The sequence below is a fragment of the Oncorhynchus masou genome, chromosome 16 (genome assembly GCF_036934945.1).
Source record: "Oncorhynchus masou masou isolate Uvic2021 chromosome 16, UVic_Omas_1.1, whole genome shotgun sequence".
Lineage (NCBI taxonomy): Eukaryota > Metazoa > Chordata > Actinopteri > Salmoniformes > Salmonidae > Oncorhynchus > Oncorhynchus masou.
The window spans coordinates 18109044-18128632 of NC_088227.1; the positions used below are offsets into that span (position 1 = coordinate 18109044).

Sequence of the window (19589 nt, forward strand, 5' to 3'; positions counted from 1 at the left end):
TGCCCAGCATCAGTGTCCGACCTCACTAACGCTCTTGTGGTGGAATGGAAGCAATTCCCGCAGCAATGTTTCAACAGTTAGTGGAAAGCGTGGAGTGTTGGCTGTTATAGCAGCAAATGGGGACCAACTCCATATTAATGCCAATTGGAATTAGATATTCAACAAGCAGCTGTCCACATACTTAGCAGCTGTCCACATACTTTTGGTTATATAGTGTATCTAAGTTAGCTTTGTTAATGAATCAGAAAATCAATAGTAATTTCTGGTTGCTTGTCAACGTTAGCTAGCATATTGATCCTGCTTTTCAGTATACCCCTTGTGAAGTGATTGATCATGAGTCTGGATAATCAGATTAGTATAACAAGAATCACATCAGAGGCATTACAATTTTGAGACCAGTGTATAAATGTGCCCTTAAAGGGAAATACCATTTGATTCATAGGGACAAAAGATGTCATGAAGAATAGATAATGTGTGATTTATAATTCTCTATGTCAACAAGAGCTCAGTGTAAGCTCATGACCATAATTCCAGCCAGGTCTAGGGCTCAGAGAGTAAAGGTCAGACAGGATCACTGAAGCAGAGCTGACTGATCTGTGCCAAAGCCAAGCTGTGAGCTCTAGACAAGTTAACCAAGGACGGTAGGTAGCCGAGTGGGCGGCAGGTAGCCTAGCGATTAAGAGTGTTGGGCCAGTAACCGAAATGTCGCTGGTTTGAATGCCTGAGCTGACTCAGTGAAAACTCTGCCGATGTGCCCTTGAGCAAGGTCCTTAACCCTAATTGCTATGCTTAATCAACTTGGTTTAATAGACTATACATAACATAGTAAATCTAAATCCGGGACACTCAAGTTAGTATGATATGGTAACAGAAAACAGAAGGTTACTAAAGGCAGAAACAAAAGGAGGATGGCTCGTGGTAATGGCTTAAGTGGAATTAGTGGAATGGTATCAAATATATCAAACACATAGCTTCCATATATCAAACACATAGCTTCCATGTGTTTGATGCCACTCCATTATTAACTCTATTGCAGCCCAATGCTAGCAATAGGTTGTGTGCTCCATTATTGTGATCCTACACAAAACACAGCCCTTATTTGAAGTGTTTGTAAAATCCCCTATGGGAAAAATTAATGATGTATACTACTTCATCTGAAAACTCTTAATGTTTTTATTTTATCTTTATTTTACTAGGCAAGTCAGTTAAGAACAGATTCTTATTTTTGATGATGGCCTAGGAACAGTGGGTTAGCTGCCTGTTCAGGGGCAGAACGACAGATTTGTACCTTGTCAGCTCGGGGATTTGAGCTTGCAACCTTTTGATTGTTTGTCCAACGCTCTAACCACTAGGCTACCCTGCTGCCCCATCAGGGTACTAGTTACATGGATTATACTTCAAAGTGTTTAATGGCGTTAGTAAAACCACGGGAATTTAATTTAATTTTTTCCCATTCATTAATTAAGGTGAGTAGTGTGTTTGTGGTCTGAGTGTTGGCACAGCCCAGTTGTACATAGCCCAGTGCTTGTGTGGCAGAGTCACGCATACTGTACCTTGGATTTGCTTTCAATCAAGATTATGTTAATCCACCACAATCTCCTAAACAAATGCTCAGCCCAGCCCAGCACAGCACAGCACAGAGGCGTGTTCAGTACAGGCTGCATTCCAAAAAGGTCACTTCTCATCTGAATACATGCAGCCCATACTGTACTCTGAGGAACAAGCGTAAGTCTGAGTGTGTGGAGAGGGGATTAGTTCTGCCCTGATTTTAACTGACCAGCTGGGTTGCTTGGTATATGACAATGACGGTTGACGCTCACTGCCTGTGAGAAGATACAGTAGCAGGGAAACTATCCGAGGGTCCACCAGTGTTGTTCACATGATTTGTCTATGGAGCCTTGACCTAAGAAGAAAACACTTGCAGAGCCAGATTGTGCAATAGCTCGCTACTTTATCTGAGCGGGACATTCCAGAAGCTTTGCTTCTCAGTTTTCACTATGAGATAGAAACAATGTTATCTTCAGCAGTACATATACAGTAGATGTCTAGTTACATGTCACACTTCATATACATTAATTGGTGCTTATTTTGAACAAGACAATCATTCTTTAAACTATGTCAAACAGCAATAGTGTTGAAATAGCGCACAATTCTCCAAACACAGTCAAAGAAGAATGTCTCTATGGCAGCTATAATAAATGATCCAAAGTCACTCTAAAGTGCAATGATGCAATGTTCTGTTGGTGCCAAAGGTGGCATTTGATCAATACCCTATCAAGTTGTGCATGCTGACCTGTAAAGCCAAAGCTAATTTTAGAGCTATAAAGTAGAGACAGTTATGTTCGGTTGCCTGTGAATGACAGTTTCATGCAGGAATAACAGACAAATTTGAGTAAAGTAATTTTATTAAATCCATAAGTAAAACTATTACATAAAAGCGCATAAAACCAATTTTCCAAAAACAGTAGTATGGTCATTAAAATAACAAATATGAGGAATGGATTGAAACTAAACAAACCCTTCAAATATTGTCTTTGAGTTCTGTCAGAGGGAACAATCAAATTTACATCATAGATGAAAATCATATTACATAGATAACAGATTCATTCATCTTGACTTTTTTCACTCAAAATATGGACTGAAATCATTGGGCAGACAACCACATCTAAACTTAAAACATCAATGTTCTTCACACTTTGATCATAAAATGTTTGCTAAAATTGAAGTTTAATTTCCTTGGCTTGAGGCCTATATTGGCTCTCTGTAGATTCTGATTCAGCACCAACCCCTTGAAATGACTGTGGTAAAAGAACAGCTTTCTGATTGGATGAAATCAAGACCAATCAAATGTATTTATAAAGCCCTTTTTTACATCAGTAGATGTCACTAAGGGCTATACAGAAGCCCAGCCTAAAAGCCCAAACAGCAAGCAATGTAGATGCACAAAGACATTGTTCATCTGAATATCGCCACATGAAACCAAATCTCATCGGGATGCAGTTGTATATATTTCACATCTGTATTATTGACGTTAGTGAAGAAACCTCTTTTTTCCTTTTAAGGTAGGAATTGAACAAGTAACTCTGCTGTAGTTACAGCATACTATGCACCACCTGTGCCATCAGAAAGACATGACCGGATTGAGAAAAGTGCTGTGAGATGAAGGGACAGATAACAGCAATAGCCAAGGTTGGAGACCTAAAGGGCACAAAAGGCACTAATTGTGGCGATTTCTGTTTAGTGTGATGCAGAAAAATAAGAAACTGCTATCCTGTAATACTGACTTTCAATGTGGGGCTGGTGGCAGCAATATATACATTTTACGGTGAAGCTGGAGGTAGAAAATTCAGTACATAGCACATTGAGGCATAGGAGTTACCGAGGACATTTTCTTTTAACTCCCCATTTTGAAAGCTTTCTGTAGCTGACCTCCAGTCAGCCGCTGGTGTGTATATTGTCAAATGGCATTAATCATAGTCAAGAAAACACATGTCTAAACAGATCAACCTCCTGTACTACAACACATTCATTATATTGTGTAACGTCGGAGAAAAATAAAACCGACTAGGAGCGTCTAGAAGAACATTGCACAGTATCATTCCTAAAACCCATTACAAATCAACCCAGGTGTGTCAATTATTCTCTTTGGTTTGCGTACCACAAACACATGATCTGTGGACCAGTTAACACAACAAAAAGTCTGGATACAAAAGCAAAATTTTACTTCTCGACTAGACTTCCTAGCCTATATTATTTTGATGAGCAGTCTATGCAGCTAAATGCTGAGAGTGCAGACTTGGTGTCAGTTGGCTGTGGAACACCGTAATGGACACAACTGCCATACATGTCCAAGTGAGGTCAATATATGAGTTCATGAGTACCCTGTATTGATTTGTTAAATGAAAACAATTATGATGGTGATAACTGTACTTAAGTTAACAATATAGTTTCATTGAAGAACTGTTAACTGAAAAGGTATGGAGCGCCACAGCACAATATGAAATTAAACATACCATTGGGCTTCAAAGAAGCACATGCATACTTACACTGGTATAAAACCATTCCAGAAGTAAGCGTTTCCAGCATTTGAATACTTTTTCACATTTCTATACTTTTCTCCAGCCTACTCCACCCAGACCACAAATCCATATCAGTCAACATTGTCACTACATGCCATCTAAAAGTTAATTTCCTCCCTCACTGATTGCAGGGACAGGAACCCCATCCCTTTTGTTTATTAAGACCTTCCCAGCCTCCGGATTTCAACCCTGTAAACATTGTGTTGACAGAGCTTGGAAGTACTCACAACAAATCATTAAACTCAACTAAAAATGTCCATAGTTATAGGAGAAAAAAAAACAACATAATTTATAATAAATAATGAACCTTTGTTAATATATTTATATGAAAAGGTATGCTGAAAAAGTACTATAAGCCAGCAAAACAATGCATGGCACAGCTCTTTATTTAAAAAGCATATTGCCTCAAATGTGTGGAGTCAAGCAAGCTCAGCTCTCGAGTCTCTCAGATGGTGATGTGGAAAGAGTCTCCTAACCAGGATTCCTTGCTTGTCCCGTTTTTGGGAGATGTTGCCTCACTTCCCTCCGGTTGGTCAGTTGGTGTTGTGCTCGTCTCCTGGTAGTATTCATCATCTTCATCAAAGTAGCCATTCTCTATCCCATGCCCGGCGCTGAGGTCATGGCAGCTGCCCTTGTACTCCTGGATTGACTCGTGAAGGGACCAGAGCTGACACAGCAAAGACATATCCTGCTGACGCAACCCCACCTGGAAAATACAAAATTAAACCAGAATTATTTTAAGAGCTCAAAAGGGTGTTTTATACTATACCTAAAACTTTAGAGATTAGACAAAAGAGCAGATGGTGCTTAATGCCTAGCCCAATATTGGACTAACAAGAGCCTAACATTGCTTCTTCTCTACCCAACAACAAAGGAGTAAAGGTGCAGTCTATGCATCTAAATGTTCTGTTTAAAGGGTGAATTGGCTCAGGAAGCCAACAACTCCAAAAGATTAATCAGTTGCTAATTGTAGATTGCTTCTTGAAACAAATCCCTCTACTTCTATAATACATCTAAATTTCCCAAGTGCAAAACACACTTACTGCTCACTTAACCGATTTTAACAGTTGCAGCAGACAGTATTTCAGTGACAACATGTGTATGGCTTCTGCAGACAGCCAATTAGACGCGGATAGCTAATTAGAACAGGTAGTTAACTCTATTCCATCTGTTTTCGTAAACAAGTGCTGTAGCATAAAATATGGCCGCGTGGGAACTCTACCCCTATAAAGTTGTATATCAATACAAAAAATGTTGCATTATGTTTCGCCGATAATAGCTCCTTCATATTATAAATGAAAAAGTCCTTATGCTTCCAAAACCGTACTGCAAGTGATGCCTCTTAATGTTCAGACCGAGCGTCGCGGCTCCCACCCTACAGAAGATTGCTTCATCCAGTGAGTTGGGTAGTGTAATGGAACAGTCATGATCAAGGGCTACTTCCTGCCTTCAGCTAGAAATATTTGTTTCTATCCATTCAATCAATATTTTATGGGATTCAATATTCATCATAAGATAAGCCTACAGTGAGGCGGAACGTTCGATTTGTAAGCCTTCAAATAGCTACTCATAAAGAAACCTCTGTTCACAAATCAAAGTCACAAGTTTAGTATAGACTGTAGGCTATCAAAGAAATCCAAACTGGCATCAAATCCTACAAGCAACAACGTATCATGTTTCATCGTGGTCTTGCCACCGTTGAGTATTGGCTAGTGTTGCAAATCTTATCACAGAAATTGGAAACTACCAGTGTCAAATTTCTGTTTACCTGTTTCAGCTGACTATAAGAGCTACGGTACTAATTAGACCATGAATTAATATAGTCATTTGGAGTAATTTCGTGATTGGTGAAATCATGAGAACAGCTGTTCTGACATTCTGCCTTGTAAAACGAGAAGGAAAACAACCAATCAAAAAATCACATCCCCTCCACTTACCATTTCTTTTCGGAGGAGTGCTAAAGCCGCATCAAGGTTGGCCGGTTTATTCGCAAGCAGATTGTCGGAATTATTTCGCCCACGACTAAGGTCGTCTTGGATCATGGTTTTCTTTGCATGCATCCTTTCCATCTCTCTCCAAGACCCGCCGCTTGAATTCAGCAAGCCACTTAGGCTCTTCGGCAGTGGTGGTAGCCCCTCAATGAAGGCCAGTGTTCCGCCCGCTGTGCCGTTCGCCGATTTACCGTTCATCGTTATACCTTTACCTTAAATTCAATACTTTAGTGGGAAGAAGTTTTAGTGGTTATAAATAACCACATTCGGTAAAGAAATTCGCCTCTCCGACGAGCACCATGCAACAGTAGATTTATTCCTTGACGCCAACAGCCGTAATCTCTTTTATGACTCTGGCTCGCACTTCCTGTCCCTTTAACACAGTTCGAGTTGGATTGGGCGTCACCCACGGTGACGGACAGGAAAGTGTGGTTGAATATTTACAACCTTCAAAAGTATTTTTTTGGGGGGGTTAGACGCTCCTATCGAATTCATGCTGTTTATTGCTAAAGTGAGTCACAGCTCTACAGTGTGAGGATTTGATTTACTTCTAAGACAATTGGCTGGATTCACACAGACAGTCCAATTCTGATATTTGTTTTCACTAATTGGTATTTTGACCAATCAGATCAGCTCTGAAAAACAGCTGCTGTGAAAATATCTGATGTGATTGGGAAAAAGGCCAATTTGTGAAAAATGTGTAAACGCAACCAATAATGATGAGGAACCACCAAATAGCCATAGTTTAATATTTTTATCAAATGAAAGTTATCAAGCTTATTTTCTTGCAATTCTCCAATTGTGGGATACAAGTGCATTGATATAATGTTGTTTATTATAATGGCACACTTCACAAAGAAACAAACATGACATATGCTACATGAATACGGCTGAGAATAGTTCAAAAGGCATTACTTAGGCTGAGGTCTTCATGACATGTGTCTGCAGAACAAAGGTTTTCCGTATGAAGGACAGATGGTGGGATTTCCAACCATGGTCCTGTTTCATTAACAGCCCCTCAACAAAGAGACAAAGCCCACCCAACAGAGGCACATGTGGCATATACAAGGGCAGATGTCATTGAATAAGCAAGGTCTCAACAAATTATGTGTAATTGTAAATGTGAAAAACTAAACAAATCAATGTATTCCCTTAAAAAACATTATTTTATACTCTATGAATTGGCAGTGCGTTAATACGAGTTGAAATGTACAATGTGTTTTTGATGATACACTGCACAGTTAAGACAAGGACACCCCATTAGGCCTTCCTAAGTGTTGGTGCCTTCTGACTGCAGTGCACTCAAGATGAACGGATTATGAATTTACCCCTATGGACATGTGCTTTAAATACAGGCTAGAGGAAACAGGTACAACTTATCTTCGAGCTTCTCATTTGTGTGTCTTCTCACTAAATTGTATTGTATGCTATTTTTCACTGTGCTGATCATCTGGGATGTCCTCAGAATCTAGCAGGTCAGGATGAGCAGAAGTTGTGACATACAGTTGCCTGACTCATTGTTGTGCCTTGAACTCTACTGCCCTCCCTCTCTGCCCCTCTGCCATGACATATCTCACCCCACTGCCCCTGCATCATCCTTCCCTAAATAACATATGCCTTGATTTTATTCCAGAATGAACCAGAAACCATTCAGGGAAAACCTTCTTTTGTACATGTAAGACCACAGACAAAAATAGTACTATTGGTATTATATTGCACAAGCAGTTTTTCTTTTCGGAAACTGTCATTGCTCTCTTGGCCCGGTCTAGTTAGGTCCCCATAAAATCTTCCTGTACTCTTTGAATGTGAATCAAAAGAAGATTCTCAACAATGCTCTATGCCCTTGGGAGGGAAGGAAATCTATTCAAATGTGTCTAAGCATGTAAGGGTATTGAAGTATGTGTCTGAGAATTATGTCATTTTTCAGTTAATTGAATTAGTATAGTTACAGTGGTGCAAAAAAGTATTTAGTCAGCCACCAATTGTGCAAGTTCTCCCACTTAAAAAGATGAGAGAGGCCTGTAATTTTCATCGAAGGTACACTTCAACTATGACAGACAAAATGAGGGGAAAAAATCCAGAAAAATCACATTGTAGGATTTTTAATGAATTTATTTGCAAATTATGGTGGAAAATAAGTATTTGGTCAATAACAAAAGTTTCTCAATACTTTGTTATGTACCCTTTGTTGGCAATGACAGAGGTCAAACGTTTTCTGTAAGTCTCCACAAGGTTTTCACACACTGTTGCTGGTATTTTGGCCCATTCCTCCATGCAGATCTCCTCTAGAGCAGTGCTGTTTTGGGGCTGTTGCTGGGGAACACAGACTTTCAACTCCCGCAAAATATTTTCTATGGGGTTGAGATCTGGAGACTGGCTAGGCCACTCCAGGACCTTGAAATGCTTCTTACAAGGCCACTCCTTCGTTGCCCGGGCGGTGTGTTTGGGATCATTGTCATGCTGAAAGACCCAGCCACGTTTCATCTTCAATGCCCTGGATGATGGTAGGCTTTGTTACTTTGGTCCCAGCTCTCTGCAGGTCACTCACTAGGTCCCCCCGTGTGGTTCTGGGATTTTTGCTCACTGTTCTTGTGATCATTTTGACCCCACGGGGTGAGATCTTGCGTGGAGCCCCAGATCGAGGGAGATTATCAGTGGTCTTGTATGTCTTCCATTTCCTAATAATTGCTCCCACAGTTGATTTCTATAAACCAAACTGCTTACTGGTGCAGGTCTACAATTTTGTTTCTGGTGTCCTTTGACAGCTCTTTGGTCTTGGTTATAGGGGAGTTTGGCGTGTGACTGTTTGAGGTTGTGGACAGGTGTCTTTTATACTGATAACAACTTGTGGAGGACAGAGGAGCCTCTTAAAGAAGTTTCAGGTCTGTGAGAGCCAGAAATCTTGCTTGTTTGTAGGTAACCAAATACTTATTTTCCACCATAATTTGCAAATAAATTCATTAAAAATCCTACAATGTGATTTTCTGGATTTTTTTTCTCATTTTGTCTGTCACAGTTGAAGTGTACCTATGATGAAAATTACAGGCCTCTCCTCATCTTTTTAAGTGGGAGAACTTGTACAATTGGTGGCTGACTAAATACTTTTTTGCCCCACTGTATATGATGAAATGGTATTTGAGACCATCTTATTGTTTGGTATTAGTCTGCCATTGAGGAAGGAGGACTATGAAGTCACATTCAGTCAAAAGACACATAAAAGGTATGAAAGAACATTTTATTTTCCCTTTATAAACATTCCTATTAAAACATTAATGTTGGTCTTATTTAATCAGAAACAAAACAGATCCAACATTCAACTTAACATTTATACCAGCAGCTCACATGCAGAAAATCATCTACAAATACATTAATACTATTCAATCATGGTATTACTAATGACAATAAAAAAGACAACTAAAACACTAAATATATTCAATAACAGCCTTGTTACTGGATGGCAACACACTTCTTCTACGGGTAATTTACAGAGGCTTAAGAGAAATTCACATTAGTGCTTTCCATTGAACAAGGCATTAAACTATTATTGATGACACGAGTCAGCACATGCCCTTGTAAAACACTTGACCCTGTCGAATGTGACGAATTCTAAGGCCTAGAGAAGTGAATAGCAAGCACGTGTGAAATTCAATACTGCCCGATCAGCATACGAGGAAGACACTTTCCAAATTCAAGACCGCAGCAAATTGCCTATGTAATGGCAACATTGCCTTGACCCATCAAGTCAAAGTGGCACCAATGAAATCAATTATACACGAGCGAAGACCAATGCTAAAACATTTGGAACATTTTCTTAAACATGGTTATCTGAGGCAGCATGTCACAATTGATCAATGTTTTTGGAAATATTTACATGGATCTACTAAGGCACAAGTCTCTCTGCAAACTACCATAAATGTAACAACCCGGTGCAGTCCAGATGTTCTTTAAGACTTAAACCAACAGGCTTTTTCCAGAGGGTTTTACATGATGTAGGGATATGCAAACTGGAAAACCTCAAAACTGTATATCTAATTACAGCAGTACTACATGAGATACAAATGAAATTTAGACTTATAAGCAAAACAGTCTTTCAGGGAAACAAACTCTATACAACTTAACCTACGCTTAGACCTGTTAGAGGTTGTGCAATATAAAACAACTGCAGGGCATTCTCCTCACATTTCAGTTCTCTCACAAGAGACAGGAATCTAAATGTTGATTGATTTTTGACTCTTGCACCATGGCTTGGCATACAGGGCAGCTGACGTTCACAGTAAGGCTTGCAGAGCTGGCAGAGTTGTTCTGAACTGCAGGATGGGCTGTTGGGGTAGTCGGCATGTCAATGTCCTGCCTTGTACTCCTTGACGTTGATGGTGATGACTCACCAATTGTCTGCTGAAAGAAGTCAAAGATGTGAGCAGAGGTGCGGTCTTCCCAAGGCCTCTTCCTAGAAACTGGAATGTTGACTCCATTAGGCTTTTTAGGGCCTTTGAAATATTTTGAGGGGTGAGGCTCGGTGGACACGGCAGGTTTTGATGTGGCCGGAACACCAGAATGATGGCTGTCCAGTTGTCTGTTGTCTGAGGAACTGACAGCTTTGGCTGGTTGTCCAAAGTTCAAACCACCCACAGATGAAAATGCACTTTTAGTCTCATCTGGAGGTTTGGAGACAGTGGAGGTACTAGAACTAGCTGCACTTCCAGACTTCCAGCCACTGGCGTTAAAGAGGTCTTGGACAGACCTTTGCTCTGTTTTGGTCTTGAAAGTGTCTGAGGAGTTACTATCTGGCTTGGACACAGTGGTGTTGGATTTGTAAATCCTAACAGGTGAACCACCAATGTTGACAAATGCCTTGGTGTTGCTGACAGATTTTTTAACAGGGGGTTTAGGTCCTCTGAATGGACCGTGTGCTCCCCCTGCTATGGAGGTTGTGGTGCTTGTGCTCCCCTTCTTCTGTGGGCAGCTCAGACCTGGCCGTCCAGGCGAGTCAATTCTTTTTGCCGTCGCCTGAGCTGGAGGTGACAGCACAAGCCTGGGGGACACAGAAGTAGTGAAGGGTGTTGTGGGACTGTTGACAATAGGTTTCTTGAGTTGAAATGATGATGGCTGCAAACTCCCTCCAAGCAGAAAGCCTTTGCCACTGAATGGGATGATATTCCTCATGTCCTGTAAACCAGAGCCTGAGACAAAAACATTGGAAATAAAATGTAGATTCACCAAAACACATTCACTAAGCCATATTTTGAATTAGAAATGATATTACTGCTCTCAGCACTCATCAAACGAGAAAGAGACTTGTATTACCTGCAATAGCTGTACTGGAAGGTTTGCTGCTGCTTGTGGGCTTGTCTGTAGGCTTCTTGTCTTTGCTGGTGTCTGTCTTGCCTTGGCTGGTGTCTGTCTTCTTGCCTTTCTTTCCATAACCCTCCGGCTCCTTGACCTTGGTATAAGTGCCCCCACAGGAGCGCAGGTGGTCCCCCCACCACGTGTCTTGGGCTGAGGGGGCACGGTTCATTGCCCTCTTCACGTATCCAAAGTAAGGCTTGCGAGTTCGACAGGGCCCATCACAGCGCCACCAGTGCTGACGGTAGAGATCCACTTCATCGTGGAACGTGTGATAGACCTGGTGGAACACCGTTGATTCAGAAGTCAGATGCATATCAACACAAAGTACACTTTGACTGGACACAGAGAAGAACCTACTGTGATTTTAGTGCCAGTAGCTTGATTGATTCTGTCCATGTGCTTGCGGAACTCAGGTCCATGCCCATCACGATCCCTGTTGTTTAGAGTCACGAAGAGCAGTGCATGGATCATCTCATGCAGAAGTGTCTGGAAAAATTAACAGAGTATTTTTCATGTTATGCTATACGGAAGAAATTCCACCACAGCCACTTTGCATGTGTTAAATCTTATACAATTGTAATCAATCTGAGAAGGTTCAGGTTGCTTAGTCAAAGTACCTGTACAAGATCCCGACGGGGTCTGAGTTTCAGTAAAGGTTCACTGAGTCGAATAGAACACAGTCCACCTCGTCCTTCATAAGAACACACACCTGCACACCTACAATTTAAGATTTTATGAGGGGACAGGCATTGAACAATATAACCTAAGGGAATACTCTAACCACAAGAAAAAAATCACAGTTCGATTTTTACATGGATAGTGAATAGGCAACATGTTCTAATGTAAGAGCTCCAATAAGAAACACGTGAATCATATCTGATGATGGATACAACAATGACTTACAGTGTCATTCGGGGACTCCATTTGACTTCAACACCACTGAGCTTTCCCCAGAAGAATGTGTCATTGAACTCAAGGAACATCGCCCTCACATCTGGGCTTGGGTCAAGCGTCTCCCACGACTCATCCACGATTGACATTGGTTTCTCTGGAGCAATAGATGGACGTGAATATGGGATGACATTGCTGCTTGACTCAACTTTCCGTTTTTTGGTGGTTTGGCCATAGCTGTTGTCATCATATGTTGATTTTGTGGAAGCCTCGGAATTAAATTGCTCTTGCAGCTGAATGGCAAGCAGGAAATCGTCGTCCATGTTCAACTATTGATGGATGAACATATAATTCAAGTTAGATGGATATGAGATAGCTTGTGATGTAACGTTGACTAGCTAACGTTAGCCAGTAGGCTAATGAACGCACCAAAACCCAATCATATGATTTGGCGCTGGATAGCTCTAACTTTAGCAACCATCAGATGACTGTCATCGCGGTCTAATCAATTTGATTGTCATATAGCTATATCTACGTTAGAGTATCTCAATATTCAGCTTAAGTTAAATGTAGATTCATTTCTGTAATTATTTAGATAGTTAACGGGCAATACTACAGAAAAAAATGTTTTCGCTCTTTTTCAAAATACTTCCTGTTTACGTGCTTTCTTTAGTTTACGGTGATATCCTTCATTCTATGGTACTGTTGGGAACTCTGGGATACGTTATTCCGCCACAGTAGCACTCGCGAATAAATGTTGTCCAACTAAATAGTTACTCGGGATTTTATATAAATACGCTGAAATGAAAGAACATTTATGAAATGCAAATGTTGACTGTAATTTTGATCTCTCAATATGACTATAACTTAAATAACTATGAGCACAATTTATTTTTATTTATTTTATCTTACATTCATTTTTTAACCCATAGACGTTCTATTGGCCACCTAATTTCCGTCTCGTGACGTTTTGGACAAAGATGTTGTTCTGTCTGTGTTTCGGGTGTTAACATATTTCCTGTTATCGCAGCAGCTAAAAAACATCACATATTCATGTATATTAATCAGAAGAAGACACCTTTTTTTAATCAGAAGAAGACACACAGTAACCTGGGAGATGGCAGAGCAGGCGAACAGACTGCGCAAGCAATTAGAATCAGCTAATTTCGACCCGCAGAATTATGTCAAGAATCTCTCACAACAATCTGATGGCGACAGAGATTTGCAGGAACATCGTCAGAAAATACAGACCCTGGCAGATGAAACGGCTCAAAACCTAAAGAAAAATGTCTACAAGAATTACAGACAGTTCATCGAAACTGCCAAAGAGATTTCATACTTGGAGAGTGAGATGTACCAACTGAGTCATATTTTGACAGAGCAGAAAAGTATAATGGAGAGCATTACCCAGTCTTTGCTCTCAACAGATAAGGATGAAACTGCGAAGGAGATGCTGGCAGCATTCCCTAAAGACACAGAGGAAGTGAAACAGAGAACACTGACTACACTGCTTGAGAAAGTGGAGGGGTGCAAAAACATTATGGACACCCCAGGCAGGTATTTAGTGTACAATGGCGACCTGGTTGAATATGATGTGGACAACATGGCACAACTTCAAAAAGTGCATGCCTTCCTGATGAATGACTGCCTTCTTATTGCCACCTGGTTAGCAAATCGCCGTGGTACAGTGAAGTACAAATACAATGCACTGTATGATCTGGAGAGCTTTGCCATTGTCAACGTGAAGGACCACCCTCCAATGAAGGACATGTTCAAAATCCTGATGTTCCCCGAAAGCCGCATATTTCAGGCAGAAAACAGCAAGATTAAAAAGGAGTGGCTGGAGATCCTTGATGAGACCAAGAAAAACAAAGTGACAAAAGAAAAACACAAGAAGGAAGAGGTAGAGGTTCCCAACTCACCAGTGAGACCAGAGGCCTCGGTTTCGACCAACCCTTTTGATGACAAAGAGACCAACCCTTTTGACTCAGAGGAGGCAGTGGATCTGAGCTTGGAGTGGATCCAGGAGCTTCCCGAGGACCTGGACGTGTGCATTGCCCAGCGGGACTTTGAAGGTGGCGTGGACCTCCTGGACAAGCTGAATGACTACCTGAAGGACAAGCCTGTCAATCTGAGGGTGAAAAACCTCAGGGTGAAGGTGGATGAGCGTGTCCGACAGCTGACAGAGGTGCTGGTGTTTGAGCTTTCTCCTGACCGTTCCCTCCGCGGAGGGCCCAAAGCGACCCGTCGGGCCGTGTCTCAGTTAATCCGGCTGGGGCAGCCCACCAAAGCCTGTGAGCTCTTCCTTAAGAACCGAGCCGCTGCTGTGCAGACCGCCATCCGCCAGCTGCGCATTGAGGGGGCTACTCTGCTCTACATACACAAGCTTTGCAACATCTTCTTCACTAGCTTGCTGGAGACAGCCAAAGAATTTGAGATGGACTTTGCCGGTAACACAGGCTGCTACTCTGCATTTGTGGTCTGGTCCCGGTCATCCATGAAGATGTTTGTGAATGCATTCAGTGGGCAGGTGTTTGACAGCAAAGAGAGCCTCTCCACTGCAGCTGAGTGTGTCAAGGTGGCCAAGGAGCACTGCAAGCAGCTCAGTGAGATTGGCCTGGACCTCACCTTCACACTGCAGTCCCTCTTGGTTAAAGACATCAAGTCAGCCCTGCAAAGCTACAAGGAGATCATCATTGAGGCCACCAAGCACCGAAACTCTGAGGAGATGTGGAGGAAGATGAACCTGATGACTCCAGAGGCTCTCACAAAGCTAAAGGAGGAAATGTGCAGCTGCGGCATGAGCAGCTTCAATCAGTATACAGGAGACGACTGCTGGGTCAACCTCAGCTACACCCTCGTGGCCTTCACCAAACAGATGATGGCTTTCCTAGAGGAGGGGCTGAAGCTCTACTTCCCAGAGCTGCACATGGTGCTGCTGGAGAGCCTGAGGGAGATCATTCTTGTGGCTGTACAGCACGTCGATTACAGCCTGCGGTGTGAACAGGAGGCAGAGAAGAAAGCTTTCATTCTACAAAATGCGTCCTTCTTACACGATACTGTACTCCCTGTGGTGGAGAAGAGGTTTGAGGAAGGAGTGGGGAAACCTGCTAAGCAGTTACAAGACTTGAGAAAGAGTGCACGGACCATTCGTGTCAATCCTGATAGTACTATGTCTCAGGTCTAGTGGGTGGATTATTACCTGGTGTGAACAGCACTTTGATGACACTTGAACTTCAAATCTTTGGCTAGAATTTATTAAATCTATTATTTCTGTCGTATAGGCTATTCAGTGATGATTCTGTTTAATATGATGTTGAAGAGAATTACATCGAGATAGTTTGTAATTTTGAATTTCCCTTTTTCTATGCTTGATGATATTGCATTATGAATAGTAGGCTAACTGCAATAGGATGACTGATTGTTTTATCCTAATGCATTGACAATGTTATTGATTTGTACAAATACGCCTCTGAAAGACACTGGTATCACACAAATTCTCTCACAAAATAAAAAGTGAATGCATTATAACAATTTTGTCCAGTTTATTGAAAAAAACATTTGTTTATATAAACTGTTTGATTTCTGCAAAACAATTGAAATTGTAAGGATTATTGAGCCAAATGGTGAAAAAGGATTTAGACTTTATAATATAGCTTTGGACCTAGGCGTTGCAAAATCTCATGATTTTCAAATATGTAATGGATTGGATATTTAAAATATTTCAATTGGTTGAAATTTGTGCCCTGCCTTGAACTACATGCTGGGATTAGGCTATGGGAGTGAAGCTTGCTTTTGGGGATAACCTGACCCCACCCCTTAAAATCTTCTAACTGCAGTTCTGAGAAAGGTTTCAAGTTTTATCAGTCGTATGTATGGGATACGCATGGTATTCATCGTCCAACGAAATGCTTACTTGCAGGTTCCTACTCAACAATGCAACAACAAGAAATAATAAAATATAAGAATACGAACATATACAGTTGAAGTCAGAAGTTTAAATGTATTTGGCAAAGGTGTATGTAAACTCAGTTTTTCACAATTCCTGACATTTAATCCTAGTAAAAATTCCCTGTCTTATGTCAGTTAGGATCATCACTTTATTTTAAGAATGTGTAATGTCAGAATAATAGTAGAGAGAATGATTTATTTCAGCTTTTATTTACTTCATTCCCAGTGGGTCAGAAGTTTACATACACTCAATTAGTATTTGGTAGCATTGCCGTTAAATTGTTTAACTTGGGTTCAACGTTTCTTGTAGCCTTCCACAAGCTTCCCACAATAAGTTGAGTGAATTTTGGCCCATTCCTCCTGACAGATTTGTAAGCCTCCTTGCTTGCACACTTTTTCAGTTCTGCCCACAAAGTTTCTATAGGATTGAGGTCAGGGCTTTGTGATAGTCAAGGTATTGGAGTGGCCTTGTTGACCTTAAGCCATTTTGTCACAACTTTGGAAGTCTGCTTGGGGTCATTGTCCATTTGGAAGACCCATTTTGCGACCAAGCTTTAACTTCCTGACTGATGTCTTGAAATGTTGCTTCAATATATCCACATAATTTTCTATCCTCATGATACCATCTATTTTGTGAAATGCACCAGACCCTCCTGCAGCAAAGCACCCCCACAACATGATGCTGCCACCCCCGTGCTTCACGGATGTAATGGTGTTCTTCAGCCTGCAAGCATCCCCCTTTTTCCTCCAAACATAACGATGGTGATTATGGCCAAACATTTCTATTTTTGTTTTATCAGACCAGAAGACATTTCAGTTGCAAACCGTAGTCTGGCATTTTTATGGCGGTTTTGGAGCAGTGGCTTCTTCCTTGCAGAGCGGCCTTTCAGGTTATGTCAATATAGGACTTGTTTTACTGTGGATATACATACTTTTGTATCTGTTTCCTCCAGCATCTTCACAAGGTCCTTTGCTGTTCTGGGATTGATTTGCACTTTTCGCACCAAAGTACATGTCACGGCTTTCATTGTGGGAAGGAGGAGCGGACCAAAATGCAGCGTAGTTGTGATTCATTTTATTTAATAAGGAAACTATACACGATCAAAATAACAAACGTACGAAAACCAAAAACAGCCTGGTGCAAAACACAGAGACAGGAACAATCACCCACAAACACACAGTGAAACCCAGGCTACCTAAATATGGTTCCCAATCAGAGACAATGACTAACACCTGCCTCTGATTGAGAACCATATCAGGCCAGACATAGAAATAGACAAACAAGACATCCAACATAGAATGCCCACTCAGATCACACCCTGACCAACCAAAACATAGAAACAACAAATAAACTATGGTCAGGGTGTGACAGTACATTCATCTCTAAGAGACAGAACGCGTCTCCTTCCTGAGCGGCATGACGGCTGCGTGATCCCATGGCGTTTATACTTGTGTACTATTGTTTGTACAGATGAACGTGGTACCTTCAGGCGTTTGGAGATTGTTCCCAAGGATGAACCAGACTTGTGGAGGTCTACAATTTATTTTCTGAGGTCTTGGCTGATTTCTTTTGGTTTTCCCATGATGTCAAGCAAAGAGGTACTGAGTTTGAAGGTAGGCCTTGAAATACATCCACAGGTACACCTCCAATTGGCTCAAATTATGGAAATTAGCCTATCAGAAGCTTTTAAAGCCATGACATAATTTTCTGGAATTTTCCAAGCTGTTTAAAGGCACAGTCAACTTAATGTATGTAAACTTCTGACCCACAGGAATTGTGATACAGTGAATTATAAGTGAAATAATCTGTCTGAAAACAATTACTTGTGATGCACAAAGTCGATGTCGTAACCGACTTGCCAAAACTATAGTTTGTTAACAAGAATTTGTGGAGTGGTTGAAAAATTAGTTTTAATGACTCTAACCTAAGTGTATGTAAACTTCCGACTTCAACTGTAGGTATAATACAGGAAGGCACAATTTATCGTCCAATGTTTACATGTGTTTTGGGGAAAGGACACGAAGAGTGCAGATTTTTCAAGGATGCTCTTCAGCCACTTGCTGAGTGGTTAATTTAGAGCAAACCAAAGAACCAGTGAAACTTATTTTAACAAACTCACATAGTAGGCTAGGTGATAAATCATATTCTGTGTGAAGAAGCTTTTCGAGAGACAATTATTTTCCATTTAAAATAACTGCTATGGATATGATTGACATTTTTGGGGGGAGAGTTGTGACAGCTACCATATTTCCTGCATAATTGGAATCAAATATTACTCTTGAAATCATTAAATTAAAGATAGCCTAGTCTTTTTTTGATGGTCTAATTTGGGATTGTGTCATACAAAGCATTAATTATTCATGTTGTGATGTTTTTCCCATTGCATGAAGCAATTAGAATCCTAATATGACACCCCTTTGATTGGATCTCAGGTAATCTGAGACCAATTGATTTATAAACTGCCACAATGGATGTAACTGCTCCAATGCACATGTTAGGGCCAGGGGACACATTATATTGTCCTGACTGGTTAATTATGCCTGACAGTTGCACATTTCAATGACAGTGACACAGTAATGCCAACCAATTTGGCAAGAACGACAGGTGCGTATGCAAAGCATGTGAATCATGGATAGATATACAGTACATGAAGTATGTGGACACCTACTTGTTGAACATCTCATTCCCATATCATGGGCATTAACATGGAGTTGGTCACCTCTTGCTGTCATAACAGCCTACACTCTTCTGGGAAGGCTTTCCACTAGATGTTGGAACATTGTTGCCGGGACTTGCTTCCACTCAGACACAAGAGTACTAGTGAGTTAGTCTACTGATGTTGGACGATTAGGCCTAGCTTGCAGTTCAATTCATCCCAAAGGTGTTCGATGGGGTTGAGTTCAGGGCTCTGTGCAGGCCAGTCAAGTTCTTCCACACCAATCTCGACAAACCATTTCTGTATGGACTTTGCTTTGAGCATGGGGGCATTGTCATGCTGAAACAGGAAAAGGTCCTTCACCAAACACTTGCACAGAATAGTCTAGAATGTAATTGTATGCTGTAGCATTAAGATTTCCCTTCACTGGAACTAAGGGACCCTAACCATAAAAAACAGCCCCAGACCATTATTCCTCATCCACCAAACTTTACAGTCGGCACTATGCATTGGGGCAGGCAGCGTTCTCCTGGCATCTGCCAACCCATATTCGTCCATTGGACTGCCAGATGGTGAAGCCTGATTCATCCCACCAGAGAACGTGTTTACACTGCTTGTGTGCTGCTGCTCGGCTAGTTCTTGTGCTGACGTTGCTTCCAGAGGCAGTTTGGAAC

At 41.2% G+C, this 19589-nt stretch overlaps 3 protein-coding genes across 3 annotated transcripts; 1 reads left to right on the top strand and 2 right to left on the bottom strand.

Moving 5' to 3' along the window:
* Positions 1-2387: 2387 nt before the first annotated feature.
* Positions 2388-6451, bottom strand: LOC135557587 (protein FAM89A-like). The gene is made up of 2 exons (XM_064990998.1): positions 6017-6451; positions 2388-4785 (listed from the first exon to the last, which is right to left on the bottom strand). Exons 1-2 carry the CDS (start codon positions 6266-6268, stop codon positions 4525-4527), a joined length of 513 nt encoding a protein of 170 aa, XP_064847070.1. The 5' UTR covers positions 6269-6451; the 3' UTR covers positions 2388-4524.
* Positions 6452-9286: 2835 nt separating this feature from the next.
* LOC135557588 (DNA-dependent metalloprotease SPRTN-like) lies at positions 9287-13010 on the bottom strand. The gene is made up of 5 exons (XM_064990999.1): positions 12320-13010; positions 12034-12133; positions 11774-11902; positions 11375-11693; positions 9287-11250 (listed from the first exon to the last, which is right to left on the bottom strand). The coding sequence occupies exons 1-5, from the start codon at positions 12628-12630 to the stop codon at positions 10262-10264; spliced, it is 1848 nt and encodes a 615-aa protein (XP_064847071.1). The 5' UTR covers positions 12631-13010; the 3' UTR covers positions 9287-10261.
* A 270-nt stretch (positions 13011-13280) lies between these two features.
* On the top strand, positions 13281-15841 carry LOC135557589 (exocyst complex component 8-like). The gene has a single exon (XM_064991000.1). It carries the CDS (start codon positions 13425-13427, stop codon positions 15492-15494), a length of 2070 nt encoding a protein of 689 aa, XP_064847072.1. The 5' UTR covers positions 13281-13424; the 3' UTR covers positions 15495-15841.
* The last annotated feature ends 3748 nt before the right edge of the window (positions 15842-19589 follow it).

Coding starts and splice junctions, on each gene's coding strand:
- LOC135557587 (XM_064990998.1), bottom strand. CDS start 6,268: ATGAACGGTAAATCGGCGAACGGCACAGCGGGCGGAACACTGGCCTTC. Junction 4,786..6,016: donor CACTCCTCCGAAAAGAAATG/GTAAGTGGAGGG, acceptor TGTATTTTCCAG/GTGGGGTTGCGTCAGCAGGA.
- LOC135557589 (XM_064991000.1), top strand. CDS start 13,425: ATGGCAGAGCAGGCGAACAGACTGCGCAAGCAATTAGAATCAGCTAAT.
- LOC135557588 (XM_064990999.1), bottom strand. CDS start 12,630: ATGGACGACGATTTCCTGCTTGCCATTCAGCTGCAAGAGCAATTTAAT. Junction 12,134..12,319: donor TGGAGTCCCCGAATGACACT/GTAAGTCATTGT, acceptor CTTAAATTGTAG/GTGTGCAGGTGTGTGTTCTT. Junction 11,694..11,773: donor CTACTGGCACTAAAATCACA/GTAGGTTCTTCT, acceptor GTGTTCCACCAG/GTCTATCACACGTTCCACGA.